The sequence below is a fragment of the Pempheris klunzingeri genome, chromosome 6 (genome assembly GCF_042242105.1).
Source record: "Pempheris klunzingeri isolate RE-2024b chromosome 6, fPemKlu1.hap1, whole genome shotgun sequence".
Classification (NCBI taxonomy): Eukaryota; Metazoa; Chordata; class Actinopteri; order Acropomatiformes; family Pempheridae; genus Pempheris; species Pempheris klunzingeri.
Window position 1 is genome coordinate 19,747,904 of NC_092017.1, and position 22,552 is coordinate 19,770,455.

The following is a 22,552-nucleotide window of genomic DNA, read 5'->3' on the forward strand; positions in this document are numbered from 1 at the left end:
GGCAGCACTGAAGCAATAAGCCGGTCACAGCTCCCGCAGCCCCCCGCTTTAGCCTCAGAAATGAATAACAACTTAGTCGGAGATGAAGTCGGGTAAGATCCGTTTTATTGAGTCTTCCTCAACGTAAAACTGCGGACTGCATTGTAACTTATAGTTAGCGTGCTCTGGTCTCATTTGACAGCTAACGTTAGCTAGCAAGCTAAGCTAGCTCCAGTAACTTAGCGACAACGCTAGCCCGAGGAAAGACGGCTAAAAAGTGAAAGTATTCATCAAAGTAGCTCAGTTGTTACTGTTATTACTTACGGCGAAATTGGCCGTGTTTGTCTGGAGTGTTGCCACCGGGCTTGTCAACGAAATGTGTTAAATTGTGGTCACTTATTTCAGAGCTGTTCCTAGTTAGCTCGGAGCAGCCCGGCTAGCTTAGCTAACGCTTGCCAGCGAAGCGAAAGTCTCCTCTTCTTGACTTCGCCAGTGCGAGGACATTTAGCGGGCACTGCTGGAGGAGGATGGAGCATCCTCCACTGCACTAAACCTCCACTTTTGTCACAGCCGCTACATACATACTCATTAAGACATTACTGAACTCGCTTGCTAGGTTGATAGTAGCGCCGCCTCAGCTGGCGGTAAACTTCCAGCTTTGCAGCCGGAATTCGAGTTCACCGGTCGGCATACAGGGAGCCGAGCAGCCGCTCTCCTCCGCTCCGCTGTGAGCGGAGGAGACTTCGGGTTTCAGCTGTGAAAGCTGCAGCCTCTGGAGGCAGTTTGTCAGCTGAGTGTTGTGTTAGCTTGCTAAACGCTACGGCTCTGTCCTGGGGTAACTTACGTGGCAGGAGGTTCATAAAAAGACAGTTATTGTGGAGGCCATTGCATGGAGTATGAGAGGACCGAAGTGACATCCACGGCCAGGACCGGACCTTAACACGAGTCACATTTAACACGGGCTTTTTTAACTGGAGCTGTGTGTCTATCTCCCTAAGCTGCACCAGCTTTGGTGGCAGCGTTGCCTCATGTTGTGTAATATCTGTGTACTTGGCTGTTTAGTCAGCTGTAGCGTTGTTATGGCTCTGAAAGGCTTTTAATGCTCCTCAAGATTTCTGTTTTCAGTCTTTTAAGGCCTCTGAACGGGCACAATACAAATGATAGTATTGAGTTGACCATTCACCCACTGACTGACTTAATGGTAATGTATCTCTTATTTGCAGGAAACTTTTTGTGGGTGGATTGGATTGGAGTACCACACAAGGTAAGTCACTGTGAAAGCTTCACGCTGAAAGTGTTGCTGATTAACAAGAGCTTGTCTGGGTGACGCTGATGTATTTTGCACAAGTTTGTTGTCAGACTGGAGGATCTTGCAGGGTGGAATCAACTCTTTGTGGATAAAGAGGTCATATTTGGCTTTGAAATACAGAGAAGAGCTGGGCAGTAAATATACATCTTAGTGTCTTTACTCCTGCTTCGATACCAGTGTATGATATGTTGCATATGACAGTTGGTGCTCTCAAGGTGCAGGATACGGTCTCTGTCTATAAAATTAAATGGCTATAATGATCAGATACTTGTTCATTATTTGATCAGATGTTGCCTGATTTAAGTGATCGCTCTGTTCATGTTAAACTGTATATCATTAAGACAAAGATGAAAGCACCACTCAGACACAATGCATTTCAGACGCTCGGTTGATTTTACAAATGATCTATTTATTTTGGTTTTAAACATGGATAACAACCTTAAACTGTGAGCAGTAGAAGAAACAAAAGATGTACATTGAAGTATTAAGAGTTCAAAGTCAAAATGATATACCTCCCACCTTGATTAAACAAGGGCAGCATAGGGCTTTAGGGCCATAGCAATGTGAAGTGTAGTTTGTGTGTTCAATAAATAAAATAGCTGTTACCTGATGCGAGAGGCTCTAAGGGTCTTTAATGTGGCCAAGATGTCTGTACCATTTCAGACCATATCTATCTATGTTATAATTAATTCTAGATAATAATAACATTAATAACTTAGATTTGTATAGCGCCTTTCAAGAAACCTAAGGACGCTTTACATAGAGAGAAAGGAAGAGCCAAAGACAATTTCTCATAAGCTGCTACAGGTCTTAGCTGAGAGAATCATACATGTGCTGGAGGTAAATTAACAGATTTCCACTCCTTTAACAATGATCTTTCTATCCAATATAATTTTCTGTCGAATCCCATCTGCTGGAGCCGTAGGGAGGTGGCTTAGCGCTGTTGGATCCCCCAGAACATATATACTAGGTGTATAAGGAATATCTGGGCTTATGATCTGCCTAATAATTTCATGAATAGCACCACATAAGGTCTACACTTTGGGACATTCCCCAGCCAGCAAGAAGGACTATCTCTAAGTTTAACTCTACACAGTCTTGATGATGTTCAATATACTTATTTTAGATTGCACTGATCTAGATCTGTGTTCATTTGCATATCGGTTATCAGTCTGTATCAGTTAAAGCTTGATTTAGGTCGACCTCCCAGGTCTTTTTTAGATTTGAGGCCTGTCCCTGGTCTTTATTAGCATTGAATAATCGTCCTCCAAAAGTGGTTAATATCCCTTTAAGGAGGTCAAACTCAGGTAACAGACTGAGATAAGGCCCTAAAATTTGTGTGTGATTTGAAGATGTAAAATTTTGAATTAGTGTGTAGCCCTAATATCACACTGTTGAAATAACCCAGATTATATCATGTGTATTCATGTAATGGTTTGATATGCAGTGGACAATATAATACCACTAATACATATTGATATTTATGCAATGTCAGATCACGATATTGATAGAAGTATCATGATATGACATGAAGTGTGCAAAATAATAGGTATAGTGTGCAGTGTGTTCTTGTAAATATCTCATGAGGTGTTTGGAATAATTGATATGATATTTGATACCCTCTCCATTTTCACATTGCCTAATTGCTGATGATCAGTTGCAAACACTGGCGGCAGAGTCTACATTGTATAGTCCACATGTAGTATGTGCATACACTGTCCTCTCATTCAGTCCTGCCCAGAGATGGTCAAGTTTGTTTAAAGCCCTTTACAGGCTCATGCTCCGTTGGCCATTGTGTAACTTTGTACAAGGGCTTGCCTGTGTTAACAGCACTGTTAACAGTAAGATCTGAACCACAGCGCTGTGTAACTCTGAGCTTGTTTCCCTGGCGATGCCTCAGGGCTTCCAAGCAATGAGAAAAGCAATTACGATAACTCTCCCTCCAAAGTGAGTCCTCATTTGTTCAAACTTGTACGCCTTGCTGCTATGGGCGTGTGAGGGCGTTACAGTAGTTGGTTGTACATTTGGTGCTATGCCATATCATGACAGTAGGTGAGTGCTTTGTTTGGATTGAGGGAGTGACAATATGTGACTTGAATGACACTGCACTGTGTTTTCATGTTCGGACATAAAAACAGTGGTACAATTCCTAATATTTTTCCCAAAGACAAAATCAAGGTCACTGAATGACTTCTAGTGTTCACTGTGTAATTTCATGGAGTGGCGCTTTTGTTTTTTTCCCCACACCTGTTTTTGGTCCCAGTTACAGTTCTGGTTCAGGTTGAAGTGCTGAAGATATTTTCTTAGCGTCATTTATCATAATGAAAGCATGAGTTCTATAAATCATGACTACACTTCTTTGTGTTCAGGAGGCAAACTGGGCTGAGTTATATCTTCGATTACAATTTCAGGCTTGCAGTATTTTCTTATGGTTCTATGCTTATTTATATTGCTGTGGTGTTTCTTTCTTTTTTTTCAGAGACACTGAGAAACTACTTCTCACAGTATGGGGAAGTAGTAGATTGTGTCATCATGAAGGACAAAACTACAAATCAGTCGCGAGGCTTCGGCTTTGTCAAATTCAAAGACCCCAATTGTGTACGGACAGTGCTGGAGACAAAGCCGCATAATCTTGATGGAAGAAATGTGAGTATTTTCAACCAAAGGAGCAGATAGTCAAATCAACTCAAATAATCTGCCTGTGCTTTGTTTGAGCAATGTGAAAAGCCTCATACTGTATTTCATCATCCAGTGCAGTTAGAAGTTATTATTCAAGGAGAAGTGCAGTTTCGCTTTAGGTTGTACCTGCCTGAAGACATTAGTGCAGATGATGCTTTTTGCAAAGGCTGACATTTGTTTGCCCAACAAGACTTACCTGTTCAAAGTCAAATGAGCAGAACTGGCACCAAACCTGGATTTCTCAGAGATGGTTGAAAAGAAACAAGCTGTTCATCTGATCTCTCCTCTGCTTCCATACAGTCAGCTCCCAGTGAATGGCATATAGCCTCCTTTGTTCTGTTGACGGAGGTGGAGAAGGGCATAAAATTTTATTGGCCACGTATTCAAACTGTGTGTCAGTACATATGTTGTGTTAGGCGAGCCAATATACTCTAATGGATTCAGTAAAGAAGAACATTTGAAGGTGCCTTTTAATTAGAGCTAATGTCAAACTCTCTCTCTCTCTCTCTCTCCCCCTCTCTCTCTCTTTCTCTCTCTGCTGTCAGATTGACCCGAAGCCATGCACTCCCAGAGGAATGCAACCTGAAAAGTCTCGAACCAAGGAGGGCTGGGTAAGAGGAATCTGATTTTTACTGGGGAGGCTAGGCTAGGTGTTTCTGCTGGAGTAAGCCATCAGTCTCTCCATCCCCTCCTCCTGAGGTTGGACTCTAGTTTCTTTTCATGGGCCATGAAGAGACACTGAGCTTCATTTATAAAAACTCTGACTAAATCTCATTTTCTGATTTTCTTTTCCCTCAAGTAGTATGATTTTTTTTAATGATCACAGTCTACAGCTTTCATGCCTTTGAGAGTGCTAGAAATTAGTTTGGGGTTTTGATAAATCACAGAAGCATTTAAGTATCTATAACCCGTATCGACCTCTATTTGTGATCTAGGGGCTAGAACTATATCAGCAGATATCTGGTACATCTTATACTGGCCTGGGATTGACGCATACTAAGACCACATTTTCCCAGATGTAACAAATATGACTCATGGCTGAATAGTGAAATTAACAATTAAACAATTAACAACAATTTTTCCTGTTTTGAGTAAATTTAGATTTCTTGCCTTCTAAGCTGAAATACATTGTCTTTTTATAACTGTTCTGTTCTCATTGCATAAAACTGAGAAAACACAGTTGGCTGCTGTGTTACAGAAAATTGCTTTCAGCAGTGAATTTTTTTTGAAAGGCAGAAATCTCTGCACCAACTTGGGTGATTTGCGGGTCGATCAACAATGGTATCAAGCCACTGCAGATCTATTATAGTCATTTTGTCCCTTTGGGCAGCAAAGGCTTTAGTTATTGCACCTTTACTGTCAATAAAAAAATTTATAAGTCACATATTTGGCTGCAAGCTTAGATTGTAAGTCAGAGGCTTTTATAAATGACACCATTTACCTACTCATGGAACTCCTCTTACTGTCTTTAAGCCATGTAGATGCTACTAAATATTTTTACTAACAAAGAAGAAGATGTAATTGTAAAAAAAAATCATTGTTTTTTGTAAGCAGGCTCTAGCCTTTACAGCATGAGTGCAGAGCACAGCAATGGTGAAGTGCTTAGTGGTTTAGAGTAAGTGGAGGAAGCTGTGTTCTCTGATCTGTGGAGACTAGTGTTTGCATTGACATGACATGTTAAGAATTATACCCCAGGGCAAGAGGAGAACCTAATTTCTTCTGCACTGTCTGAATAGATGATGGCTAACTGGCCCCTTCCCAGAGTGATCCTTTAACAGACATTGAAATCCACACACTCCCTGTTTTCTTTCAGAAGGGCAGCAAAGCTGATAGCAATAAATCAAAGAAGATATTTGTAGGTGGAATCCCCCATAACTGCGGCGAGCCTGAACTCAGGGACTATTTCAATAGATTCGGAGTGGTGAGTATTGTTAAGTGTATAATTGAAGTCAGTTCATATCATCATTAAGACTGAGTGAATGGATGTGACATTGAATAGGGTCCATACTACGGCATAAGCAATTGAAATTTAGTGGGATTGGATAGGACCATTAATTATTTGTCCAAATGGAGGCAGAATATTTAATTGGATAAAGAGCGGACCCTGTCTGGTTTTCTAAATGGAGCCACTGTTTCCCTTTGTCCCATTCAAGGTCACAGAGGTGGTAATGATCTATGATGCGGAGAAGCAGAGGCCCCGAGGTAAAAGCTGATCCTGTTTTTTTCTCCTCCCTCTCCATACCTTACCATCTTAAATCTCATGACGAACTATTCTGGCCCAAAGAGAAACAGCCCATTCAACCCCAGATATTCAGTTCAATTTAAACACTGTAACCCATAACGGGAATTTTGTGTGTGGTAAAGACACACAGTAAAACAAAAGCATGTTAAATAAAACTTCATATCACATCACCACAGCATACATCCAATGAAAAAGAGAACTTTACATTTAGTGTAATGTGAAAGACACTGCTCTCCTGTGAAATACAGGAAAATCTTAAATAGGCATTAAGGCGGCACGTTTAGTTTATGTGATGCTTGTATGTATTTTTGCAATGTTACATGTAGTTTGCCCACATAAATATATGGTGGATGGCACCTTAAAACCAAGTTTCAGCCTTTGTCACATGCTCAGATCTGAAAATTGTTCCTGAAATTGCAGGCTCTGATTTGGACTGATGCAGTGTCCTTCATGACCTTGTGTGACTGCATTAGCTGGTTCCATGGACACACTTCGACTTAGTTATATATATACATAAATATTGTTTGTAGAAAAAAGTGTTCTTAATGTAGACGCAGGCAGAGCAAGGACAGTTGTTATCTTAAAAGCTTTTAGTCAAGGACATTGGTGAAAACAGCTTGACCTTACAGGGTTCTTCGTCAGGGTGGAAAAGGTAAAAATGATCATCCTCAAGAGCACATTTAGGTTCTCTGGTACTTGTTGGGGTGATTTTGATTACTGCGTAAAGAATTATTAGCACTGGTAATGGTGCACAGAGGTCCTGTATAAATGTTAATGAACCTCTGAGGAAGATTTATTTTTTTAGGTTCAAGTCCACTAGTATCTGATGTGTTAAAGGATCGATTCACACTTTAAACAATAGTCGGGTGCCTGTATGAGCATTTAACATGTTTTTGCCTGATGTAATCATGTAATCAGAATAAACAGGAGGAATATTTACAGCAAGCAAAAACTGTTACAATGTTCATATGGGCACATAATGATAAATGTGAACCTAATCTTTAAAGGACAAATCCGCCCTAAAACAAATGGTGGCATTTGCCGGTGACGCACTAAACATTTTTAGCTCTTTTCTACTCTTTGTTTTGTCTCCACCACTGTGTTTAACTGGCCAAATGTAAACTTGGTGTTACACCACATCTAAATAGTCACTGCAGTGAAAATGCAGTTAGGATACAAACAATTATTTTTATTTTAACCATTGATTCATCAATTAATTGTTTGAAATGGTAAAAGATTTGTTTTTTCCCAAACCACTGAATTGATTTTGTCAAACCAACAGTCCATCAATGAATTTCTGCCACGTTTGCTTAAAAAGGACTTTTTTATCGATGAACTAATAGATTGCCTAATTGATCAATTACTAAAATTAAGTTAAACTGAATAAATTAATCCATGTGATTTAAACCATCACATACTCAAAGAAGAAAAGTCAGTCTCAGGAGTGGAGATGCCAGCTTGTCCCACATTAGCTGAAATGAATGCAGAATCCCTCACAGCTATAAAGTGTGACAAATGTAAAGGGTTTCTCAACTATAAAATATCTCTAACAATTATTAAATGCAAGACGTTAATGCATCTAATTGGAAGGTTGTTAAAAGCCATCATGGAAGGCAAAGGAAATCACTGTAAAGTGAAGTAAAGAAGGCAGGTCGCAGGGAAGTAGGTGCTCCAAAAAATACAGTACTTTATCACAACATGCAACTGGCACATTGAGCACAGTTTGAGTGTCTAAGGGGGGATTTGTCCTTCAGAGAGGCAGCCCAAACACTGAAGGTGTCACATTGTTATCACCAGAACAATAGAATCATTTAAAAAGCTTTTATGCACTCGTTGCTATTTCAAAAACGTCTCTAACCTATTTCTTGACTGTAGAAACCTCAAAATCTCAGATGAGTTTGTCCAGTTAATCATAAATGTATCATGAGTTTATGACATGCCGACACTTTTAGCATGGATGGCCTCACTGGGAATCAGAGCCCGCGCCACCGGCAGTGTTGGTGTCAGACTCTGCCCGCCGAGTTACAGTCACAACTGTTTCATCTGCATTTGTCCTACATAGCAATGATGCAGTGGCCACTGACCCACAACATGTAGCTCTGCTCTTCCTTCAAAACCCCCATTCATTCTCTGTTGGGACTAACCCAGAATAGTTTGTCATTGGAATTTAACATGATGTACTGTACCAGTAACAACCATTACATAATCTTTAATAGATAAACTGTTTCTTTTACTAAAACCATTAGACTTTCAACGTTGGAATAAGTTTTCTTTACCTTGATTTAGACGTAACTGATATATGTATCTTAAATGGCATAGTATGTGTTTTCCCATATGTAGACGGTTAAGTATTTTTGTAAGTAAGCCCTTTCTATTTTTCTTTCTTCTGTCCCCCTTCTCCTTGTGAATGGTTTGAATGTGATTAACGGTGTCTCCTAAGATTTGTCTTTTCTCCTTTAGGTTACTGTGCATTGACTGGTAGCACAAAGGTACAGGCCAAATGTAAAAGCACCCAAATTTTTTACTTGGTCAAAATGGGGTTCATACAAAGTTCCATCAAACTATGAATTTGGTTGGCTCACCTATTCTGGATAATTAGAGAGAAGTTAGATTAGAGAGTTGATGATTTGCCTCCAGATTATTTGAGTGATAGTTAAGCAGCAATTTAAATGTTAATTCTTAAGTCAGTGTGTTTGATATAAAATAAGCACCTCAAGTTGACTGAATTTTAGATATTTAGTTGGATGGAGATATTGACACAGTGTCATGGTAAATATCAAATAACTCTAAAACTCTAAGTAAAAATAGACTTGCTACAAAATCCCATCCCCAGTCCACTTGAAATCAAATGCTTTGTTAGTGTCTTTCATGAATTAAATCCTGTAATCAGATACTTTTGCAATAACATAATAATATAGAGTAAATTTAGCTTTAGATTAAAACTGCCTCTGACTATCGTTGTCAATATCAATTTAATCAATCAGTTATTTCCATGATTAATAGATTGATGTATTTCTGTATAAAATGTTCAGTTTACAATCATAGATACAATAAGAAAATGTTCAGGTTCAAGAAGCTCAAAACCAGCAATTTATTGTAATTTTTAAGTTTAAGAAAAACTGAAATGATAACATGATTATCAAAATAGTTGTCGATTTAATTGTCGATTGATTAACCGATCATAGATAGTTGTTGCAGCTCTCTAAATGATCATATCAAATGACTGTCTAGCAATGATTGTCAGTCCATAGTAAGTTTTATTTTCATGTCTTTTGGTCCTGTCAGTAGTTTGATATCTTAAGTAATAAGTATTATAAAATTTCAGCTTGTTTCACAAAGTGTAACCGAGATATGCCAGTGTAACCAAGATATGCCAAACTCTTTAATGTGTCAACTTGGTTGTAAATTTAGACGGGTCATTGACAGATGTTATAAATAGCTGTAGATCATGAGGCTTGGGAACGCCTGGCATGGTACTAGAGGTCTCTAAAATCTCAGTTGTCTCGTAGGACGTTTAATTGGATTCAGGTTAGGTCCCCAAGTAGAGTTGTGCACACAACCCAATTCTGCCATAGCGGAAAAATAATCAAATTGAAAGTAGATCACTGCAGCGTGCTGTGGCCTGCTAACGCTCTGAAAAGTTTTTTCGCGTAGTCGTATGAAAAAGTGTACTGCGCTGTTGGAGTTGTCGGAAATGTTGGACCTAAAAGATGGGACTTCGCAATCTTATTGATGAACTTCGTGTATCCCCCATGAAAACTCTTGATCAAAATCAGAAGCTCAACACTTTAGGAAACCAGTTGTGGCCTATATCTTTGTGTTACCATTGTGAGCAATATTTTAATTGTCCATTTTAGGCTTATCCTGGCTGACTCAAAGTAAAATACTGAATTTGGGAAAGCTTGGAGAAAGCTTTAGACATTCTACAGTTTGTGTTTTTCCATATTTTTGTGATGCATTAACAATGGCTGCTGCGAGTGTGTGCTCCACAGCAATATACCAAGGGACAGATCAAGGTGGGGTTTGGATGAAACGGCATGAAGTAACAAATGTTGTATTGGTTCAATTGGCTTTTATCAATGGGTGGAAGATGGACCTAAATTGACCTTTTTTTATGAGACGTTTCACATTAAACCAAAGGCTACACTCATTGTTCTTCATGTTTAGCAGTTAAGCAGTCCTGTGTTGTTATCGTCACAAAAACTTTCACTGCACAGTAAAGAGAAAAGTTTCCTTCAATCCCCCAGGCTTTAGTCTTGGATTTGTGTTGTTCTCCAAGTCTGCGACATCATCCGAACCCCAGGAGCCTCTTGCTCAGTCTTGACGGATCCTCACTCTGCTGAAGCCCAATACTGTTCTTCATCTTGTGTTGTCACAACCCCCCTGCTACCTTGATTCACTCTTGGTCGTTGGCTAGGTTTTGGATTTATTACTTTCGAGGCCGAACAATCAGTGGACCAGGCTGTCAACATGCATTTTCACGACATCATGGGCAAAAAAGTGTGTAGTTGTAGTTTTATTTTACCCTTCAGATCAAACAGAGGTTCGGGCGACAGAGCAAGAATTAAACTATGATGCTATTTTATTAGAGCTCATTTTCCAGTGGTTTTCCATTAGTGACTGCAGCATCATATAGCACAAATTTAGCCATCAGCATCTTAAAATGATCAGGCCACTAAATTAATTTACTCCACTTATCATTATTATTTGCTCTGAGCATGTTATACCCTTTTCAGAGGCACAACAATTCTTCACAAATGCTGTTAATATATATTATATTACAGTTACTAATGTCGCCCAAGGCTTTGTTTAAATTGACCACTCCTTTAGGGTGTCTAAAGTACAATAGATTGTACTTTAAAATATTAGTTACATTATTTGGTCTGTTTTTTATATATAAAGGGTATTAAAGAAAAAGAAAAGATGATGACTTCAAAGCTCAAAGAATTTTACTGAATATAAATCACCTAAAGGATTGGTCCACTCAGTTCTGTTTCTTTTGTTTTCGGATATTTTGTTGGCAGGTCACTTACACGTCAACATGTTTTTTTTTCTTTTTTCCTTTTAAAAATTTAAAGAAAAAGCTGAACTCAGTGACCTCAGTTGAAGAATCTCCATACTGTGTCTGTCAGTTCTCAAACAACAAATGACATTTCTCTCTAAAATGCTGCTTAGGACGACACAAGAGTCACTCTGTAATATTTGCATATCGCTCCTTAGCGTTTGATTTAACTCTGTGTGTGTACCAGATGGACGAGTTTTACTTCACAAAGTAAATTCAGACAGTGTCAGGTAAGCTATCCATCCGGGAAAAAACAATAAATTCACTATGGTGTTATATTTAAGCGCACCTCCTAACCTTCTGGCATTTCTTCTGTTCTATTGCATGTGGCAAACACCACCCACCTGGCACCGCAGAGTTAAACACACCATTAAAAACTGTAGTATCGTAGTAAAATAAAGTACTACTAGGCACATATCTGGCTCGGATTGGACCTGAATCTTGGGATTTCAGTGCACTTTAAAAGCTCTCATTCATTAACAAACCCCCTTTTCCCCAATAGACCTTTTGTAATTAGCAGCTTTTAAACCACTCTACAGAGATACCAGAAAAGCAACGGTCTCCTCTCTGCCCTCCATACCGACAGACAGTAATGATTTGTAGGCATAAGAAAATGATCAAAGTCAAACACAGTGTAGTTATATCCACTAGTCATATCAGCCCTTTTTACACGTAGATCTCCATAAATAAGGCTTGCAACAAATTCCAAAATTGTGGGATTTTAGATGGGTGCCAGCTTTCCGGAAACAAAAGAGGCGTGACGTGTAACACAACAGCGTCTGTGTCTAGTGGCGTCTTGTCTTGCTGGTTCACTCTTGACACTCCTTTTGAGGACCTTTTGAGTTTCTTTTTTTTAGGGTTTTAACTCATATTGACAATGTTGAAGTGGCATCCATTTTATCTGAAAAGTGCTAATTGTTGCAGTGTTTCTGCACATCCTGGAGCAGTGAGAGCAGAATTTCAGTGTATTTTCTTCCTTGGATTTCTGTCTTGATGGTGGCCCACTTTTTAAGCCATGGCAATTCTTTCTTTTTCTTTTTTTTCCTTTAAAGTACTTGTTGAGGCCATTTGTGCTTTTTATTTGAGAGTGGACCGTAGACAAATGACAGGAAATAAGGGAAAGAGAGAGAAAGGGAAAACCGTGCAATAACAGTCCCTCTCAAACTAGGAACGTTGTGGTTTGTGGTCAGTACTTTAAATTGCCCCTGTTTATTGTTAACAAACTATAAATGTATGTGTGTAATTTTCTTGTGTCCCAATTTTTTCCCTGAAGTGAGCTGCCAGACAGGTTGTTGTAAAAAAAATTTAAAAGCTTTCATGAACCAGAATTAATCAATGATATTGAGCAGCAACGCGTGACACTTATCAAATATCTGATAATCTGAAATATCACTGATTATCACATTAAAAAACTATCTGAATCCCATTTCCTTGGTAAATGATTCAGCCCAACCTGTATACTCTCCAGTGGTACCTGCCTCCTTGACTTTGCCCTGGTTTCCAGCAGGAATCAAGGCTCGACTTAATCCATTGTTCTTGACTTGACATTACCTTATGCTGGGACTTGAGGGAGGCTGGGAGATATGAGTTACAAAATTAGAAATTGGAGCACATCAAACTGTGGAACAAATCCCACTTCTGCTGTTGGGGACTGTACAGAAGTCATGGTATCCATCACTCGTAGCTGTGATGCCCACGGGAGAAAGTGCTCAGGTAGCTGCCGGCGGCGGGGCCACTGCCGGAAACATGTGCATGTAATTAGGTCGACAGAGAAGGAAGAGGGGAGGCTGGGGAAGGTGGCAACACCTTAAAGCAGGGAGGAATTTGCGATTCGTTTTCCTCCTGCAAGGTGACCCCAATAACTCAACCCCTCAGTCTATTTCTGGTTGGCTCCCCCTTAGTCTCAGCCTGTTTCTTTGCTCTGGTTAACTGCTGGTAGCTTTGCCTAGTTACAGGAAGGAAAGTTTTGTTATTGGGGCAATAAACGTGTTTTCGACCCAAGGCACTAAACTGTTACAGCAATGGACGATAACTATATGTAAAAGTCAAATTTAAGTACAGAAATGGATGGATTAATCTGACAAATGGACAGCGTAGGGCAGTAATTCCCAAACAATGTGTGTTTTAATGCCTCTGTGCCAGCGAGGACTGTGGCCAGAGGATGATGTTTTCTGGTTGTCTCTTTGTCCGTCCGTTCCTCCCATTCTCGCGAACATGAAACCAAAGGAATGCCTTGAGCAGATTTCTTCAAATTTGGCACAAACATCCACTTGGACAAAGTTCAAAGGTCACTGTGACCCCACAAAACACATTTTTGGCCATAACTCATGAATTCCTACACTAATTATGACAACATTTAACACAAATTTCTAATAGAACACGTACAAGATATTTGGCTCTGTTTTTTTTGTTTCTCTCAATGAACTTACTCACTAGTAGGCATACAGCAGAACAAGAACAAAAAAGCTTAACAAAGTCAAGTCAGATCAATTTTATTAAATGTACGTATAGTTAAAAAAAAAATTCAAGAGGCTTCCCAAGCTGTACAGCAAACAATATCTGTAGACCCTTAACTGGAATGAGGAACAATTCATTCAACTACATTTCATATATTACACTACATGTTTCAACTGAGTCTGGACAGACATGGAGGTTAACAACAATCTGACTGGTTGGCGGAGGCATATAACCGTGGGGCAGTAATTCCAGTTATTTATTATAATATTATCATCAAAAAGAAACTTGAGGTCACCATCTTAGCATTTGATGCTTTGATTGTATAAAGACTGTGTCCTCCAGCAGCGATTTGGGGTCAAAGTGCATCAGTCACTCGTACTCTAATTGAAACATTTTTTTTCTCACATTTGACACAGTATGAAGATTCAATTTTAGATTGACTGAAAAGATTGTTTAATTGTACTATCTGCATGTTTACCTTTATGTATTCTGTTAGAACTGAGATACAAGTTTCTCTCTACATCCACCCCTCCCCAAAACTTATTCCAAATAAAATAAAAATGAGATTCTTTATAAGCGTTATAAGCTGGAGAAAGGTAAGTCATGACCTTACATTAGATGTCTTTATCATATATAGGGCAATGGCAACTCATTTGAAAAAAAAAAAAAAGATTAATCTATGTTTCTCAGGTACATCTTAAGAGACTGTGACCTGGAGATAATGCATTTAAAGTTTAGTTTAGTATATTTGACATGGTTCACTTTGAAATTCCTGCTTGATAATTAGTACCTGAGACACATAGCCGCACAGCTCTCCTAGCTACACCGTAATATTAATTAACATAGTTGCCCCTCATTATACTAATAAACATAAAGTGGAAGATTTCAAACTGGCCCAAACTGTTGAGATTACATAATCAGAGGTAGGACAGGTCTGTCTAGGTGAGGGACTTCATGGCCCTTCTACTGGTGTTGCCAAATGTGCCCTCCTTGTCCTTTGTCCAGGTGGAAGTGAAGAAGGCTGAACCTCGTGACAGCAAAGCTCCTGGCCAGCTTGGCCCTGGCCAGTGGGCACCCAGGGGCATCTTGAGTGCAGCTAATGGTTGGACAGCACAGCCTGCCCAGGGCTGGCAACAGCCTTACGGGCCACAGGGTGAGTGGGAGCAAGTCCCAGAGCAGAGCGAGTGAGGCTCACTGTTCAGTAACTGTTAAAATGTGTTAAACCCTCTGTTTTAACATTAACCTTGTGCATGTAGGTCACTGCTTGCACTGTCAGTTCGAATGTTTAACTGGATTCTGTGAACATTTTAGATTTCAGGCAACAGTATTATCCTCAGTCTAAAGTTTTTTTTCTCTTCCTGAAGGAGTGTGGGTGTCGACTACTGGCCAGCCCATAGGTAGGTGTTTGACCTCCACTTGACAACACAGAGAAAATATCCTTTATTTCTTTCCATTTTAGGGAATTAGTGGTTTTACTGTATGTTGCATAACTGAATTGATCAAATTGCAGATAGATTTTGTGTCTTTGCCATGTGGTCATGTGCTTATTTTGATGTGCTTGTGTCACAGAAATGTGCTGCACTCTGTGTGGCCAATACGCTGATGACGGTTAAGAGCACGTGTTATCACTGATTCATAATGGCTGAGGCGGCTGATAATTTTCTGCCTGAGACAGATGGCAGCCTTGAATAGATTCCAGCCTCCCCCTGCTATTGGTCAGGCTCGGTTTCATATCGCCACCCCCGGGTCAACCTGCAACGCTCACTGCAGTGTCGGCCCTGTGCTCACTCAGAAGATACTTCAGTTTCATTCAGCTTCAGATTGTGTTCTGCAGAACCATTTATTTATCAACTTTATTTACTCAGCTGTGCTTTTCAGATACACTGAATCTGTGCTGGCACTTACCTCTTTTCATAATCATTATTGTCTCTGTACTTACTTCGGATTGATTTACAGAAGACATATTCATATATTTGTGTATTTCTATAAAATAATTGTGTTCTGTGTTGGAGCAGGTGGGTATGGACCTCCGTTGACGGCAGGCCGTGGAACCCCCACACAACCTCCGTCACCTTTCAACGCATTCCTGGTCACAACCCCGGCTGGCAGCTTCGCTGCACCTCAGGGCTACCCTCAGCAGGGCTACAGCACAGCACCTCAGTTTGGTCAGTAACACTGATGCATTCACACACTACAGTTTGGTGTTAGACATCACTACAAAGTGCTGACAGATAATAAAGCATATGTAAAGGTAACTCTGTGAATTAGGTGGAGATAAAGATTTCGTCAAAACTGATATTGATTCTTGACTATGGTTACAGATTATCAGCTGTGTCGAAATTGTATTTCTTTGCCTAAAAGTTTTCACATATTTATCTCCAGAAGTTTCCTGCCTCAGAGCGCAAAAGCCTCACAAACTACATTTAGATCCACAACACTGAAAATTATCTCTTTTTTAGCTCTGAGCTCCACACAGCAGTATTTCTTATAATAAAATGGGTGTTAAAATGTGTTATTTGAATCTGTGTCAGGTTTTCCAGGCAGCTTAGCTGTTGCTGTGGTCAGGGAGGAACCTCAACCTTATCAGAGAGGGACAGCGTTACTTGCAGATACACAGCATTTCGTGAAATGTTGCTAAAAGGCCTGTGGGTGGATTATTACCTTCCACCAATTAAAGCTGTTAGCAGATGTACCAAGCTAATATTTTGTAAGTCATTTTGGACAAAAGCCCAAAATGATTGGATACAAATGTGTTGGCAGAGTGGTCACAATTTGATCTGGCAGATGACATTCATAAAAAACATGTGGGGGCGTACAAGTTGTATACCTACAGCCTAAAAAGAAAAGAGACTTATTGGAGAAATGGATTCATACCTTGACTACAAGTGATTTTTGTATTATGCATGGTGTGATCAACTAGGTGTTTTGTTTTGTTTTTTACGTTCAAAATGTGACTGAAGATGGAAGTCAAACACTACTCGTGGGAGAGATTTTGTGTTGAACTCTGACACACCAACACTGAGGCTTTTACTCCTACATAGTATACTATCTATGATAGGAAATGATTAGTGCGGAAAAGTCTTATAAATGATCTTACTACTCTCCAACAGGTTACAGTTTCGGCACACCCCAAGCAGACCAGTATGCTCAACAGGTCCCCCCTCCACCCACCACTCCAGGAACTGCACCGCTGGGCTTTGCCCCCGCCACAACACCTACTCAGGACTTGAGCAAAGCACCCACTGGGCAGCCTGACTTCCCTTATAGCCAGTATGGTAAGAAAAGCATTGTGCATTAAGCAGTTTGCTGCCCTTTTCTCTCCCATTTACTTTTTCTTTAACCCTCGGCCCTGCCCATCTCCCTGGATATTTTATTGGATGCAACTAGAGCTCATTTAAGTGCATATCTACAACCCATAGACAAGCAGGAGCTTGCAATTGGTACCATTTAGCTTGAATAGCTACACATGCATACATGCTTTTTGCATACATGAACCCCTCTGGCTCTGCTGTGAAGATGCTGCTGAAGTTTCACCATATCCAGGAGTCTTCAGCACTCATTGCTGTCAAGGTTTTCCAGCTGGGCTGTGGATTGGTAAAAAGATTGGTAGGTCTTGGTAGGTTTGAATTAGATCATCCTGCCTTGCAATGTTTTTTGTTTTGCATTTTTATTTTATTTTGATTTTCAAAGTGCAACCTTCTCCTCACCGACTGTACAAGACATTTGACTTGGTTCAAATATTCCCACCTTTTAATTGCTCCCTCCTACACCTCCTTCTCCTCCTCCTCCCTGTTGATGACTTAACTGGCTTCTTTTCCTGGTCTTGGCACGATCGCCACAGAAGAGCACCAGCATGACAATATTATGCCCATGATACCTTTATTTCTGACATTAGGCATGTCCAACCTGCCAAGCTACCTATCAAACATTTTCAACATGTCCTATCAATTTATCACTTCTGAGCTTTGCATGCTTGTCTGCAAAATGTGAACTTTGCCCCTCTGCCTTGTAGATACATGCAGATATCTGTCCGAGTCCTGGGTCCATGTGTAAGGTTTTACTCTCTGGTGGGTGTCTTTGTGGACTTTGAGCTGGGCTGTCTAGTCTAACATTACCTTTGGACTGTATTCGGCCAGATTTCAGTCAGTGTGTAGAGACTAAGACATTTTATCAAGCCACTCAATTCGCATCAATTCAGAAAATGATCTAGAAACATTTTGAGGAGGCTGGAGATTTTTTAGCTCTGAACCAAAATGAAGACCAAGATACTGTGAAATCTGACCAGCACCAATGGAAAAGGAGCAAGCTTGGTCTTCATTCAACATTCACCCATTCAGTCACATGAGCACTCAGTCAGATAAGAGTCAGATGTTCACTCAGAGGATACATTCAGTATTTTGGCCGGCTGGTACTTCTTTTCTGACTTGGCTTACAGCTGCTTCACACTGCTGGATCTTCATTTAAAGCAGTCGTGATCGCTGCCAGTCACGACAGGTGCCCATCTTGTTCAGTGTTTCCTGCTTGTGCTTATCTTCCATCCAGCTTTTTGCATTTTAGTGTCCGCTGCCTGTTCAGGCACTTAGACCAGTAATCAAAGTCAGTAGTAACAACACAGGCTCACTAGGTTTTTGTGAAATGAGCAGTAAAATCAGAAACACTGATGCTGTTGGTGCTGTGGACACAAATCGCACACCTCTGCCATGAAAGTTTATGTGACAATAGCAGGAACTGGGCATTTTTATCTGTAGAAGGTTTAGTAGACGGCTGAGGCTAGGCAAATAAATCAAGTTTGGTTTCAGTGAAGGTTAAGTTTGGCATGTGTGGAGTTAGGGAGTTAGTTAATTTAGGTAAGATCAAACCAGTGGTTTTGCATGTTTAACTCATTGATATTTAATGCACGCCATACAGTTTGAAAGATTCACATCTTCAAGACAGGCAGTGGCTGTACTTTGATCACAGTACCCTGTGAACTGAACAGATTTTTGTCAAAACTATTTGCTGCATTCAAGAACGCTGACATTTGAGAATTGGTTGCTGAAGAACAACTTATTTTAATGCAAGAAACTTCACATTGTCCCTTTAGTTATGCCCATGTTGGCTTTATGGATTAGATTTTTATTTTTTGAACAATATTGCCAATATTAGCATAGGAGTGCTTCTTGGAAACTTTGGGATGTTGAAATGTCCTCAATTGCACTCATTTTGATGACATGATGCTCAGAATCAGTAAAACCTAAAGTTTTGAAAATGGTCAGCGCTTACAGAGTAATGTGAGACAAACTTAGATTACAATCAAGTCAATTGCAAGACTACAACATGCAAAATCACTGGTATGGTTGTTCTAGTACCTAGTTCACGTTATCTGCATCTTAGCATTTCATGCACATTTCACAATATTTCATGAGACCAGGCTGGCATGATTAAAAGTCAGGCGTGCTAGCAGATAGCTCACACACTCACACTCCATTTTGTTTTGACTTCCAGATGAAGCTGAGCAGTGATGCCTCTCCAAGATTAGTGCAGACGCAGTAAATGAGCATAAATGTGCAGCTCTGTTAGCTCAGCAAGGGGGGAACTTTGTAAAGTAGTCGGCCAGCAGTATCTGGGTTCAGTCAACCTGGTCTCCTCATCTCCTTGATAGGCTTGGGTAACTACCCTCAGGACCCATCTGCCTACGGACCAACGCGTCCTTCTCACAGTTATGGTCAGGATGAGCAGGGAGGATATAGTGCAGGTAGGTGCCAGCATCGTCTTCTCCAACCACAAAAGTAGCATTTGTTCAGTACTGTAGTGTTTATAGAGCTGCACCCTGGTTCTTGTCCTTTTTCTTTTGCTCTGTTTCGTATTTTGCATGTACATTTTGCATGTACATACAAATTACTGTGTGTACTCTTGTATAGTAAAGCACAGCCATCGACTGTCTCTCAGGTGAGTGGATTTGACAGAAATTTACATTGAAATTTGACATCCGGAGCTGTAAGGATGTTATCCCCCTCAGCGGCTGTAGCTTTACTATACCAAGACTAACATGTTCTCCTTTTTCGTCCACTCTGTCCGCATTGCTTCGCTGATTATAAAAGGATGATCTAATTGTCAGAAAATTTGTTCATGGTTCAGTTGTCTCTATGCATCAGCAGTCCATTCACCTGTTGTTTTTCCCATGTACTGTCTCCACATTATAGCTAAAGGGATGAGAAAGGAGAGAAGATTTAAAGAAGGACATGATGCCAGTAAATTCTCAATTTCCCTGAGATTCCTCTGTCGGGCGGTCCTGTTGGGACCGCTCCCTGTTCCTCAGATTTATTACTTTTGTTCCGTTCATGGAGCACTTTGAGCGCCCAAAAAGAAATGTGTTCTAACTTTCCCCTTTTTTTCTTTCTTTCTGTCTTTCTATCTCTTGTCTTTCCATTCCAGTTATTTATAACGCTCCCCGCTCCAGTATTTATTGGTGACATTTCTAAATCAGTGTTAACTGGATATTACCAGAGCATCATCAGCGAGATGCTGGAAAGATTTGGTAGCAACTGGTTTTCATATTATTTTCAAACCAGCCATTTGGTAGAAAAACACTTTTGCAACCTTTGTGGCCCTTTGGCTCAGATAGTTGCTGCTGAATTTTGGGTTGCACCACCCATTTTTTTAGTTTCCCTCCCTGGGTGTCACTTTGGTCCCTTTGTCGGTTTGCAGGGAGGTGGTGCCACCCAGTGTCTGAATAGAAGAACATTGTGCGTGTTGCACTGATCATCAAGGGAATCTAGAGATTGTTTTCCTCAATGAAGCCCACATGAAGTGATTATTAAATTGACCTGAAATTGTATGTTTTGTCTCTATACATTTTAACATTGTTCCACAATAAATCTCAGCGCTCAAGGGCTAATTGAAGGAATACAGTATTTGAATTTAGAGGAAAAATCCACCATGAAACCTTAAACTTGTTTTCTTAATAACAGTAACATGTTGTGTGTGTCACAGATCATTTATGTATGCAGCACTGTATCAGAAAAACTTCTCAAGAGCCCTAATAGACAAAGAATAAAAAGAAATTGATCTTTTTGAATCCTGATATATCTGAAATATAGATATAGTCCAGATTTAATCACAGAACAAAGTAAAAATAAAAAAACAGCCTAGTTTTTCCTGGTTATCAGAAAAAAAGGCTATAAGGCTATAAAAGGCTGGTATTAAAGGCTGATTATAAAATGGTCACATGGTCTATAATAATTTTGATGTGATGTACCAGAACTGAAAATAAGAATAAAAATGTGTGTGTACAGTGTAAGGGTAAAGGGGTGGATTTTTCTTTAACATTAAAACTGAAAATTTAAAACCATTTTAAAGCGGTAAGGCTTCTCCCCAAGCACCGTCTGGTGACCCCGACGTTAAAACCCTCTTGTCTCTCTCTGGCTCTCTCTCCTTTGTTGTCCTCTGCAGGGTACGGGCAGGACCTGACCGCCTTCGGCCACAGCTTCGCAGACCCCAGCCAGCCGACGGCTTCATACGGGGCCCCGACAGCACAGCCTGCCGCTGCACCCCAGCCTGCCGCCACTGCGTTCGGCAGAGGACAGAACCACAACGTACAGGGCTTCCACCCGTATCGACGCTGACCGCCACCTCTGGGCAGGGCCGCTGTGTAAAGTTCAAAAACAAAAACAAAAAAAAAGAAGTCAGGGAAATGTGTGTTCTTGCTAAACTGGAGCTCTGGATTGTTCTATGGGAATGTTGAATGCACACAGTTTGTGAAACAGAAACCTTTGTGAAAACAGGGATTCCAGTAAATTCAAAAGGGGTCTAAAGTAACCCAGGTTTTTTTTGCATAACTTAAGGAACATTCAGCAGAAAGAAGCTTTTATCCCCCACCCCCCCACCCCATGTTTTATAGTAGAACTAAACTACTTTGCAATAATTTTGATTGTCTGGTCAAACACTAGCACAGAGACTATATGTAAAGAGACTTGCATATAAATATGTATATTTATGGTGGACACAAATGAAAACAGGGTCTCAAGTTTCCTCAGCTTTAAATTCTAGGGAAAAAATGTTTTTATTTTTCATTTGGTGAATTTTGTTTACTTTCTGAGCCTTTAAAGTTTGTTTAAAATGGAGATTATGAATATATATATTATACACAAACTGTGCAATTTTTTAAAAAGAGAATTTTGTACTATAAATGTACACTTTGCTTGTTTTTTTATTTAAAGATGTAGACTTCCCTCAGGTGGCTCTTTTGGGTGCATTTTTTGCACTTACGCAAAAAGAAAAAAGGACAAATTATTACAAAAATAAATGTTTTAAGGATACAGTGCTTGTCCCAGATGTTTGTATTGGGTTGTGGGTGTATTTGCTTTTGGTGTTTCAGTGGAAGACCTGCAAAGTAGAGCTGAAACAATTAGTCGATTTATCTAGTTGTAGGTTGATATATTGTTAACCAGCAACTTTTTTGATGTTTGGTTGATGGTTGTCATTTTTCAAGCAAATATGCAAGAAAAAAAGAAAAGCAGTGGGTCCAGCATCTCTAATGTGAAGTTTTGCAGCTTTTCTCCATTTGATATCAATGTAATTTAAATATCTTTGAGTTTTGGACTGTTGTCTAACAGACAAAAGATGTTTGTAGGTGTCATATTGGGCTCTCGAACTGTTAGGGACATTTTTTAACATATCATGGACTAATTGATGGATTATCTATCATCAAAAATTGTCAGATTAATCAATAATGCCACTATTATGGTTGTTTTTTTATCATTAGTTGCATCCTAAAAACAAAGAGGGAGTCCATGGTACATTTTCTGAAACTGAAATCCTACTAATATTTAGACTTAAGGCCTTT

The 22,552-nt window shown here is 39.8% G+C and overlaps 1 protein-coding gene across 2 annotated transcripts; it reads left to right on the top strand.

Moving 5' to 3' along the window:
• dazap1 (DAZ associated protein 1) lies at window positions 1-22,025 on the top strand. 2 transcript variants are annotated; one of them, XM_070832144.1, is made up of 12 exons: window positions 1-92; window positions 1,203-1,243; window positions 3,768-3,934; window positions 4,513-4,578; window positions 5,781-5,888; window positions 6,121-6,169; window positions 10,627-10,709; window positions 14,734-14,881; window positions 15,093-15,125; window positions 15,744-15,893; window positions 16,839-17,003; window positions 21,160-22,025. In XM_070832144.1, exons 1-12 carry the CDS (start codon window positions 61-63, stop codon window positions 21,330-21,332), a joined length of 1,215 nt encoding a protein of 404 aa, XP_070688245.1. In that variant the 5' UTR covers window positions 1-60; the 3' UTR covers window positions 21,333-22,025. The 2 variants fall into 2 exon arrangements, with proteins under 2 accessions (XP_070688245.1, XP_070688246.1); XM_070832145.1 differs by having other exon boundaries at window positions 5,784-5,888.
• The last annotated feature ends 527 nt before the right edge of the window (window positions 22,026-22,552 follow it).